General features: G+C 38.7%; 1 protein-coding gene across 9 annotated transcripts in view; it reads left to right on the plus strand.

The window, feature by feature from the left end:
• Nucleotides 1-11,842, plus strand: part of CENPL (centromere protein L) — a 67,716-nt gene that overhangs the window by 47,507 nt on the left and 8,367 nt on the right. For all 9 annotated transcript variants that reach the window (XM_037739071.1, XM_037739074.1, XM_037739076.1 and 6 more), the window contains one exon: nt 7,872-8,052. In XM_037739071.1, coding sequence (XP_037594999.1) covers nt 7,879-8,052 — 174 coding nt within the window. In that variant the 5' untranslated portion in view covers nt 7,872-7,878. The remainder of the gene's footprint in view (nt 1-7,871; nt 8,053-11,842) is intronic.

An 11,842-nucleotide genomic window follows, 5' to 3' on the forward strand; every position in this document is an offset into this window, starting at 1 on the left:
AAAAAAAAAAAAAAAAAAAAAAAAAAAAAAAAAAGAAAAAGGTTTATGAGATGTGAAGTGATGATTAATTTTGAACTTAATGAGCCCAACAACATGAAAGTTTAACATCTTACAGGAAATTGGAAATGCAGGACTGGTATGCAGCTGTAATGGTCTGAAGACAGAGATTTAGGGGTCGTCATATACAATGATTATTTTCCTATGTAGAATGAATGATTTTCACTGTCTGGGGCCACCCACTATTGGAATATGAGGAAAAAAAAGAATCGGCAAATGAACTGGAACTATAAAATGTAAGGAGGAGAAAAGCCCCCTAAAAAATGGAATGCCAGAAGAAACAAGGTAACAGAAAGTTTAGAGGAGTAAGGGTGAACAAACTTGATGAACAAAGTATTTTTGGTTTTGGCAAAAACAGTGATCTTCAAAAGTGCGGTTTTTTTGTTTTGTTTTTTGAAATGGAATTTCTTGTTGCCCAGGCTGGAGTGCAATGGTGCCATCTTGGCTCACTGCAACCTCTGCCTCCCGGGTTCAAGCGATTCTCTTGCTTCAGCCTACCGAGTAGCTGGGATTACAGGCACCCGCCACCATGCCTACCTAATTTTTGTATTTTTAGTAGAGACGGGGTTTCACGATGTTGGCCAGGCTGGTCTTGACCTCCTGACCTCAGGTGATCCTTGAAATATTTATTAGTAACTGGAGGCAATAGGTGTAGATCACATTTCCAGGAGATTGGTCTCAGAAGGAATTAGATAAATTGGATTTAAACAGTTTTATTTTATTATACTTTAAGTTCTGGGGTACATGTGCAGAATGAAGAGTTTGTTACATAGGTATACATGTGTCATGGTAGTTTGCTGCATTCATCACCTTGTCATCTACATTAGGTATTTATCCTAATGCTATCCCTCCTCTATCCCCCACTCCCTGCTATCCCTCCTCTAGACCCCCACCCGGACAGGCCCTAGTGTGTGATGTTCCCCTTGTAAGCTGCAACTTATGAGTGAGAACATGCGGTGTTTGGTTTTCTGTTCTTGGGTCAGTTTGCTGAGAATGATGGTTTCCAGCTTTATTCGTGTTCCTGCAAAGGACATGAACTCGTCCTTTTTTATGGATGCATAGTATTCCATGGTGTATATTGGCCACATTTTCTTTATCCAGTCTATCATTGATGGGCATTTGGGTTGGTTCCAAAGTCTTTGCTATTGTGAAAAGTGCCGTAATAAACATATGTGTGCATGTGTCTTTATAATAGAATGATTTATAACACTTTTGGTATATACCCAATAATGGGGTTGCTGGGTCAAGTGGTATTTCTATTTCTAGATCCTTAAGGAATTGCCACATTGTTTTCCACAGCGGTTGAACTAATTGACACTCCCACCAACAGTGTAAAAGTGTTCCTAATTCTCCACATCCTCTCTAGCATCTGTTGTCTCCTACTGTTTTAATGTTTGCCATTCTGACTGGTGGGTGATGGTATCTCGATATGGTTTTGATTTGCATTTCTCTAATGATCAATGATGATGAGCTTTTTTTCATATGTTTGTTGGCTGCATAAATGTCTTCTTTTGAGAAGTATCTGTTCATATCTTTCGCCCACTTTTTGATGTTTTTTTTTTTTTCTTGTAAATTTTAGGTCTCCCTAGACTCTTGATTATCGCCCTTTATCAGATGAGTAGATTGCAAAAATTTTTTCTCATTCTCTTGGTTGCCAGTTTACTCTAATGATAGTTTCTTTTGCTGTGCAGAAGCTCTTTAGTTTAATTAGATCCCATTTTTCTATTTTGCCTTTTGTTGCCATTGCTTTTTGTGTTTTAGTCATGAAGTCCTTGCCCATGCCTATGTCCTGAATGATATTGCCTAGGTTTTCTTCTAGAGTTTTTATGGTGTTAGGTCTTATGTTTAAATCTTTAATCCATCTGGAATTAATTTTTGTATAAGGCGTGAGGAAGAGATCCAGTTTCAGCTTTCTGCATATGGCTAGCCAGTTTTCCCAATGCCGTTTATTAAATAGGGAATCCTTTTCCCATTGCTTGTTTTTGTCAGGTTTGTCAAAGATCAGATGGTTGTAGATGTATGGCGTTATTTCTGAGGCCTCTGTCTTGTTCTGTTGGTTGACATCTCTGTTTTGGTACCAGTACCATGCCGTTTTGATTACTGTAGACTTGTAGTATAGTTTGAAGTCAGGTAGCGTAATGCCTCCAGCTTTGTTCTTTTTCCTTAGGATTGTTTTGGCCATGCGGGCTCTTTTTTGGTTCCCTATGAAATTTAAGGTTTTTTTTTCCAATTCTGTGAAGAAATTGGTAGATTGATGGGGATAGCATTGAATCTGTAAATTACTTTGGGCAGTATGGCCATTTTTATGATATTGATTCTTCTTAACCATGAGCATGAAATGTTTTTCCATCTGTTTGTGTCCTCTCTTATTTCCTAGAGCAATGGTTTGTGGTTCTCCTTGAAGAGGTTCGTCACATCCTTTGTTAGTTGTATTCCTAGGTATTTTATTCTCTTTGTACCAATTTTGAATGGGAGTTCACTCATGATTGGCTCTCTGTCTGTTATTGGTGTATAGGAATGCTTGTGATTTTTGCACATTGATTTTGCTGAAGTTGCTTATCATCTTAAGGAGATTTGGGGCTGAGATGATGGGGTCTTCTAAATATACAATCATGTTGTCTGCAGGTAGAGACAATTTGAGTTTCTCTTTTTCCTAACTGAATACCCTTTATTTCTTTTTCTTGCCTGATTGCCCTGGCCAGAACTTCCAATATTATGTTGAATAGGAGTGGTGAGAGAGGGCATCCTTGTCTTGTGCCAGTTTTCAAAGGGAATGCTTCCAGTTTTTGCCCATTCAGTATGAGATTGGCTGTGGGTTTGTCATAAATAGCTCTTATTATTTTGAGATATGTTCCATCAATAACTAGTTTATTGAGAGCTTTTAGCATAAAGGGCTGTTGAATTTTTTCAAGACCTTCTCTGCGTCTATTGAGATAATCTTGTGGTTTTTATCTTTGATTCTGTTTATGTGATGCTTTACATATATAGATTTGTGTATGTTGAACCAGCCTTGCATCCCAGAGATGAAGCCGACTTGATCGTGATGGATAAGCTTTTTGATGTGCTGTTGGATTCAGTTTGCCAGTATTTTATTGAGGATTTTCACATCAATGTTCATCACAGATTTTGACCTGAAATTATCTTTTTTAGTTGTGTCTCTGCCAGGTTTTGGTATCAGGATGATGTTGGTCTTATAAAATGAGTTAGGGAGGATTCTCTCTTTTTTGTATTGTTTGGAATAGTTTCAGAAGGAATGGTACCAGCTCCTCTTTGTACCTCTGGGAGAATTGGCTGTGAATGCGTTGTGTCCCGGACTTTTTTTGATTGGTAGGCTGTTAATTGCTGCCGCAATTTCAGACCTTGTTATCAGTTTGTTCAGGGATTTGACTTCTTCCTGGTTTAGTCTTGGGAGGGTGTAAGTGTCCAGGAATTTATCCATTTCTCCTAGATTGACTGGTTTATTTGCATACAGGTATTTATAGTATTCTCTGATGGTAGTTTGTATTTCTGTGGGATTGGTGGTGATATCCCCTTTATCATTTTTTGTTGCATCTATTTGATTTTCTCTTTCTTCTTTATTAGTCTGGCTAGCGGTCTATGTATTTTGTTGATCTTTCCAAAAACCAGCTCCTGGATTCATTGATTTTTTTTTTTTTTTTTTTGAAGGGTCTTTTGTAAACACAAATTTTTAATGTTAGAAATACTAGAATATGCTTGGCGGTAGAAGAAAAGGATCCTGTGGAGGAGTGATTAGAGGTAATAGAGAGGTGAAGTACAGCCTGGTGTGGTGGTGCACACCTGTAGTCTCAGCTTCTCAAGAGGCTGATGTGGGAGGATTGCTTAAGCCCAGGAGGTCGAGACTGCAGTGAGAGTGGGCCACTGCATGCCAGCCTGGACAACAGAGTGAGACCCTGCTTCAAGAAAAGAGAGCTGAAGTACATATAGGAGATGGTGTCCAGGGGAGATACAAGTAAGAGGACCTCTTTCTTTCCGATTAGAAGGAATAGTATTGGGACAATAACATATTGAGTTAAGATATATTTATAACCTCTTGATTATTGTGCTGGGCAAAAGTACACATTCTTGAGTGTAAGTTGAGAAGGCAAAATAAGTACAAATCATTTACTAATCTTTAATTCATGGATTGGGCTATTTTATTTTACCTTAACATTTAATACTCAATGGATATGTTTTCTCAAAACCATCCCTCTTAGTGGTAATAGTCTTTTTCTCACCTAGATTTATTGCTAGATTTTGTAAAGTCACCTAGACTTTAAAATGTTTTTGGAAATCATAGCATTTCTCTTTATGGAGTCAAATTCAGCAGGGCTTATGTTGCCTCATAATTGATCCCTATTTAAAAGGCGTGTGAAGCAACATGTAGTTAAGTGCACTCATTGCAGAGTTAGACTGTCTGAATTCAGATCCTGGCTCTTCTACTCCAACTGGTTGACTTTGGCAAGCTACTTAATTTCTGCGACTTTCTATTTGTCAGCTGGGAGTATGATCTACTTCATGGGGTTGTTTGAGGATTAAATGAGAAAATATTTATAAAGGGCTTAGAAGAGTACCTGAAACATGATGAATGCTCAATAAGTGTTAGTGATTATTGTACCAAGTCACAAATTTGAGGGAAACATTCTGTGTAAGTAGGACTGATTAAAATTATCTTTGAAATAGGTAATTCAATATGCATTTAAAGCTAGGATGCTTTAGAGTAGCTGTTATTTAAATTGTGTGGTGGCTGGTCCGATGGTAGTGGGTTATCAGAACTTAATTAACAGTGTCACTAAAGTTGGTATACAACCCCCCACTGCTAAATTTGACTGGCAAAAAAAAAAAAAAATTGTGTGGTGTCTGGTGTAGTGCATTCACCACCACAGTCAAGGTACAGTTCCATCACCACAAGGAATTCTTGTGTTGCCTTCTTATAGTCACATTTATGCCCCTCCTACCCTCTTCCCCATCCCTAATCCCTGTCAGCCACTCATCTGTTCTTCATTCCTTTAATTTTGTCATTTAAAAATGTTGTATCTGTGAAATTTTAGAATATGTGATCTTTTTGGCTTGGCTTTACCATCCAAGTTGTTGCATGTATCAATAATTTGTTTCTTTTCATTGCTGAGTATTGTTACACGGTGTGGATGTACCACAGTTTATTTAATCATTCGCACACTGAGTTGTTTTCAGTTTTTGGCTATTATGAATAAAGCTACTATGGACATTTGTAAAAACAAATAAATTGTGTGGTATATGAACTTGCTCTGGACATTATTTGAACTTTAAGGACAAATAATGCTACATATTTAGTTTATGTATGTATTTATTTATTTATTAATTAGAGAGGGTCTTACTCTGTTGCCCAGGCTAAAGTGCAAAGCTCAGCAGGTTCTAACTCCTGGGTTCAAGCTGTCCTCCTGCCTCCGCCTCTGGAGTGGCCAGGTTAAATCTTTTTTTCTTGTTTGTTTTAAGAGATGGGGTCTTGCTATGTTGTCTATGCTAGGATTACATGTTTAATTTATAGAGTTTTGTGCAAGATATAAAGAGTATCCTAGTCTGACATACTGAAATGGAAGATACAGGTTGAGCATCCCTAATTAGAAAATCTGAAGTCTGAAATGCCCTATAACGTGAAACTTTTTGAGTGCCGACATGTTGCTGGAAGGAAATGTTCACTGGAGCATTTTGGATTTCAGATTTTCCGATTAAGGATGCTTGACCAGAGTAATACAAATATTCCAAAATCTGTGAAAATCTAAAATCCAAAAACATTTCTGGTCCCAAGCATTTCAGATAAGGGATGCTCAACCTGTACTATTTTAAATATAATAGTATTTAAATATAGGTCAGGCGCAGTGGCTTACATCTGTAATCCCAACACTTTGGGAGGCTGAGGCAGGTGGATCATCTGAGGTCAGGAGTTCGAGACCAGCCTAGCCAACATAGTGAAATCCCGTCTCTACTAAACAACAACAACAACAACAACAACAAATCAGCTGGGTGGGTGTGGTGGCAGGTGCCTGTAATCTCAGCTAATTTGGAGGCCGAGGCAGGAACCTGGGAGGCCAAGGTTGCAGTAAGCTGAGATCATGCCATTACACTCTAGCCTGGGCTAACAACAGCAAGACTCCGCCTCAAAATACATAAATAAATACAGTAATGTAACTTTATTTATAAAAAACTTTTCAAAAGGGTAACTGTGTAGTAGTTGAGACTAGTCATAACTTTTAAATGATAATTCCTATTGATGCAAATTGTATTTTAATTTTGTGTTTCTTTTTTTTCTTGAGAAGGTCTGGAATTCAGTGGCATGATCACAGCTCACTGCAGCCTTGACCTCCTGGGCTCATGCAACCCACTACTTTAGCCTCCTGAGTAGCTGGGACCACAGGCATGCACCACCACACCTGGCTGGTTATTTTTTATTTTTTGTAGAGATAGAGTCTCACAGTGTTGTTCAGGCTGACCCCAGACTCCTGGGCTCAAGTGATTCACCTGCCTCAGCTTCCCAAACTGTTGGGATTACAGTCATGAGCTACCATGCCTGGCCCTAATTTTGAAGTTGTATGAAATACTTCCGTTTAATTGAACCAATACTTGTTTCAACAATTAAAGGGCATGCAGCATTGTATTTGGGTAATTAAACAAGAGAAATATAAAGCATGGTTTCAGTGAAAGTAGGTTAGTTTTACTGGGGATACAAGAAATGCACACTAAAAAATGGTACAAGGAAGTATATAAACGGGCTAAAATGAGTGGTACAGACTGGGTGATTGAGGAAAGCTATGTATACTGGTATATCTCCAAGGATTTTGTAGAACATTTTTGAGGGATTTTTTTAGACTTATTTAGAGATGAGAGCTCATTAAGCATACACACACACGCACACTCTGCTTCCAGAAATGAGCTACTAATAACAGGTAACAGATATGTCATAACCTATGTATTTCATAGGTATTTCAGGACCAAGAGGTAAAAAAAACCCTGGTTTGAAAGGAGGTCAAATTTCTAGCATGGTCTTAAAGGTGGTGAGATGGGAAAAGGACACTTAAGATAGGGAATACAGTTGAGAAGCAAACCCCTGAAGATAAGAATATGTTTATGTCGTAGGTTGGAGAGAAGAATTATGAGGATAAGGAGAAGCTTAATTAGAAAGACCCAAAATACCCAGCAGAAGAGTTCAGGATTTGTCTTGTTACTGTAAAGGTTTTTGCTCAGATAAAAATAAAGTGCTATTTCTGGAAGAATGGATTACTCTTACATATGGAGAATTCTTAGTTGTGGCTAAGGAATTAGCTTTGTGAAAGGATGACAGATTCTTGAAAGAAAAACTCAGTAGAATGTGCTTAATGACTGTATGTTAAAGAATGAAGGAGGGGACTATATGAATTTAAGTTAGGAAGTTGACAAGAATTTGAAAATGGATCAGTAAGCTTTTGGAAGGAGGAGGAAAAGGAGTTTGAATTTAGTTTTGAACACATTTGTGTTTGAGGTATCTGTAAGATATTCATAAAAGTGGGCTCTAGCCAATGAGTTTGTGTTTCTTTTTTTTCTTAAGAGGGTCTTGTCCTGTCTGTCACCCAGGCCAGAATTGAGTGGCATGATGACAACTCACTGTAGCCTTGACTTTCTGGGCTCATGCAATCCTTCTACTTCAGCCTCTTGGTTTAAAAGTCAAAACTGGGGATAGGGAAGGGAAAAGAAAGAAGGAAAGAGAAAGGATTCCTTTATAGTGAGGAGACGAATCAGTGAAACTGTGAGCATGAATTAACATTTTAGTGCTTAGAATTCTGGTTTTATTTCTTCTTTTGTAGACAGACCATGGATTCTTATGATGCATCAGAATCAACTCCTAGACAAAGTACATCCTTAAGGCCTGAAGATTACTTTATAGGTGCCACTTTTCTGCAGAAACGATTAGAATCAGTTAGGAAGCAGACTTCATTTATCCCGACTCCACCTCGAAGGAAAATTCCCCATTGCTCACAGTTACAGGTATGCTTTTTGTGTTCCTTTGTGTTAGTCAATAATTGAGAGTATCTGTGAACAAAACATTTCAATTTTTCTAACTATAGTATTCTTAGTATCTTCTTAACCCTTCAGCTAATAAAATAAATGAGAAGCAAAGAAACAATTTCATAACTATCACTGCTACCTCTTTTATGTCTTTTATTTTTTATATTTTTATTTATTTACTTATTTTTAAAGTAATTTTCAAACATAGAACCCATATATACCAGGAGTTTTTATGTGCTTTAACCTCCTTTAATCGGAATCATGTCCACACTATTCTTTTTTTTAACTTTAAGTTTAGGGGTGTATGTGCAGGATGTGCAGGTTTGTTACATAGGTAAATGTGTGTCATGGGGGTTGGTTGTACAGATTATTTCATCACCCAGGTGTTCAGCTTAGTATCTGTTAGTTATTTTTCCTGCTTCTCTCCCTCCTCCCACCCTCCACCCCTGATAGGCCTCAGTGCGTGTTGTTCCCCTCTATACGTCCATGTGTTCTCATCATTTAGCTCCCACTTATAAGTGAGAACATGTGGTATTTGGTTTTCTGTTCCTTTGCTAGTTGGCTAAGGATAATGGCCTCCAGCTCCATCCATGTCCCTGCAAAGGATATGATCTCATTCATTTTTATGGCTGCATAATATTCCATGGTGTATATGTACCACATTTTCTTTATCTAGTCTGTCACTCATGGGCATTTAGGTTGATTCCATGTCTTTGGTATTGTGAATAGTGCTGCAGTGAGTATACACATGCATGTAGACTGATTTATATTCCTTTGGGTGTATACCCAGTAATGGGATTGGTGAGTCAGATAATATTTCTGTCTCTAGGCCTTTGAGGAATTGCCACACAGTCTTCCACAATGGTTGAACTAATTCACACTCCAACCATCAGTGTATAAGCATTCCTTTTTCTCCACAACCTCACCAGCATCTGTTATTTTTTGACTTTTTATTTTTCTCCACAACCTTGCCAGCATCTGTTGTTTTTTTACTTTTTAATAATAGCCATTCTGGGCCGGGCGCGGTGGCTCAAGCCTGTAATCCCAGCACTTTGGGAGGCCGAGGCGGGTGGATCACGAGGTCAAGAGATTGAGACCATCCTGGTCAACATGGTGAAACCCCGTCTCTACGAAAAATACAAAAACATTAGCTGGGCATGGGGCGCGTGCCTGTAATCCCAGCTACTGAGGAGGTTGAGGCAGGAGAATTGCCTGAACCCAGGAGGTGGAGGTTGCGGTGAGCCGAGATCGCGCCATTGCACTCCAGCCTGGGTAACAAGAGTGAAACTCCGTCTCAAAAAAAAAAAATAATAATAATAGCCATTCTGACTGGTGTGAGATGGTATCTCATTGTGGTTTTGATTTGCATTTCTCTAATGATCAGTGTTGTTGAATTTTTTTTCATATGATTTTTGGCCTCATGTATGTCTTCTTTTGAGGAGTGTCTGTTTATGTCCTTTGCTGACTTTTTAATGGGGTTGTTTTTTTCCTTTTTTTTTTTGAGAGAGTCTCACTGTGTCACCTAGGCTGGAGTGCGGCGGCACAATCTTGGCTAACTGCAATCTCCACCTCCTGGATTCAAGCAATTCTCCTGCCTCGGCCTCCCAGGTAGCTGGGATTATAGGCCATCCACTGCCACGCCTGGCTAATTTTTTTGCATTTTTAGTAGAGACAGGGTTTCACCATGTTGACCAGGCTGGTCTGGAACTCTTAACCTCAGGTGATTCACCTGCCTTGACCTCCCAAAGTGCTGGGCTTATAGGTGTGAGCCACTGTGCCTGGCCCATTTTTTTTTTCTTTTAAATTTAAGTTCCTTATTGGTGCTGGATAGTAGACCTTCGTCAGATGCCTGGTTTGCAAAAATTTTCTCCCATTCTGTAAGTTTTCTGTTTCCTCTAGTGATAGTTTCTTTTGCTCTGCAGAAGCTCTTAAGTTTAATTAGATCCCATATGTCAATTTTTGCTTTCATTGCAATTGCTTTTGGTGTGTTTGTCATGAAATCTTTGCTTGTACTTATGTCCTGAATGGTATTGCCTAGGTATTTTCCAGGGTTTTTATAGTTTTGTGTTTTACATTTGTGTCTTTAATCCCCTTGAGTTAATTTTTGCATATGGTATAAGGAAGGGGTCCAGTTTCAATTTTCTGCATTTGGCTAGTCAGTTATCCCAGCACCGTTTATTGAATAGGGAACCCTTTCCCCTTGCTTTTTTTTGTCAGGTTTGTCCATAGTATTTCTTTGTCTTTAATGACATTGACATTTTTAAAGAATACAGTATAGCGTTCTTTTTTCTTTTTAAGTATTATGTTCCTCATTTTGTATTTGTCTGGTGTTTTCTCATGATTAAATTGAAATTGTTATTTTTGGCTAGAGTACTGCATAGGCGCTGTTGTATCATTGGGGAATCACATCTGAAGGCACACAGGTGACATTAATTTTGATCATTCTGTTAAGGAGTTGTCCAGTTGTTGGAGCTGGGAAGACTATGACAGGAAGTATGGACTCGATAAAAAAATTCAGTTTGGAAGGAAACTAGGAACCTATATGGGGGCCTATATGAAGACCCTGAACAATGTCATGGGGCCAATACAAATGAAATATTTTTGTTTTTAATGGTACTTGTGGTTCTAATAGAGCATGGTAAAAAATATTCCCAAGTATCTTTTTTTCTTTTTTTTTAGACTAGTGCAGTAGTGAGAGGGGGAAAGAGTAGAACAAGGAGTTGGAAACAAGGAGTTTGATCTATAACTGATTGTGAACATTGAGCTGAGATAACTCAACTACCTTTGGACCAGCCCCCAAGTATCTTTCTATTTAATCTGTTGAATTGGGCATGGTGTTATAGAGTAGATTTACAGCCAAACAATTTTTTTTTTTTTTTTTTTTTTTTTGAGACAGAGTCTTGCTCTGCCACTCAGGCTGGAGTGTAGTGGCGCGTTCTTGGCTCACTGCAACCTCTACCTCCAGGATTCAAACAGTTCTGCCTCAGGCTCCCTAGAAGCTGTGACTATAGGCACACACTACCACACCCAACTTTTTTTTCTATTTTTAGTAGAGACAGGGTTTCACCATGTTGGCCAGACTGGTCTCAAACTCCTGACCTCGTGATCCACCCGCCTTAGCTTCCCAAAGTGCTGGGATTACAGGCGTGAGCCACGGCATCCAGCCTAAATCATTTTTTAAATTACTTAAGGCTAATCAAATTAGATACTTTAGGAATAGTTACTATTTTTGAAATCTATAATTTGAAGTTTCTAAAAATAAAACATGTTAAATATTTATTGAACACTTGTTCTAGATAGCATTGTTCTAAAGAGAACTAAATAGACAAAAATCAGTGCAGTCATCAAGCTCATACTCCGGTAGAGAAGACAGATAGTCAAAATAAAAAAAAAATTACAAGAATATAATGTTGGGTAGTAGTAAGTGCTGTGAAGAAAAATAAAGCCAGGTGAGGTGATACAAAAACTGGAATAGGTGCAGGTGCTACTTTCAATAGAGTGGCCTCTTGGGTTACATTTGGGCAGCGAACTGAATGAAGTGAACAAACATGCCATGTGAACACTTGGGCATTCTAAAGAGAAGGTACAGGCGGTGGCTCACGCCTGTAATCCCAGCACTTTGGGAGGCCGAGGCGGGTGGATCACGAGGTCAAGTGATCGAGACCATCCTGGTCAACATGGTGAAACCCCGTCTCTACTAAAAATACAAAAAATTAGCTGGGCATGGTGGCGTGTGCCTGTAAGCCCAGCTACTCAGGAGGCTGAGGCA

This window comes from Cebus imitator, unplaced genomic scaffold (assembly GCF_001604975.1).
Source record: "Cebus imitator isolate Cc_AM_T3 unplaced genomic scaffold, Cebus_imitator-1.0 Scaffold62, whole genome shotgun sequence".
NCBI classification, from domain to species: domain Eukaryota; kingdom Metazoa; phylum Chordata; class Mammalia; order Primates; family Cebidae; genus Cebus; species Cebus imitator.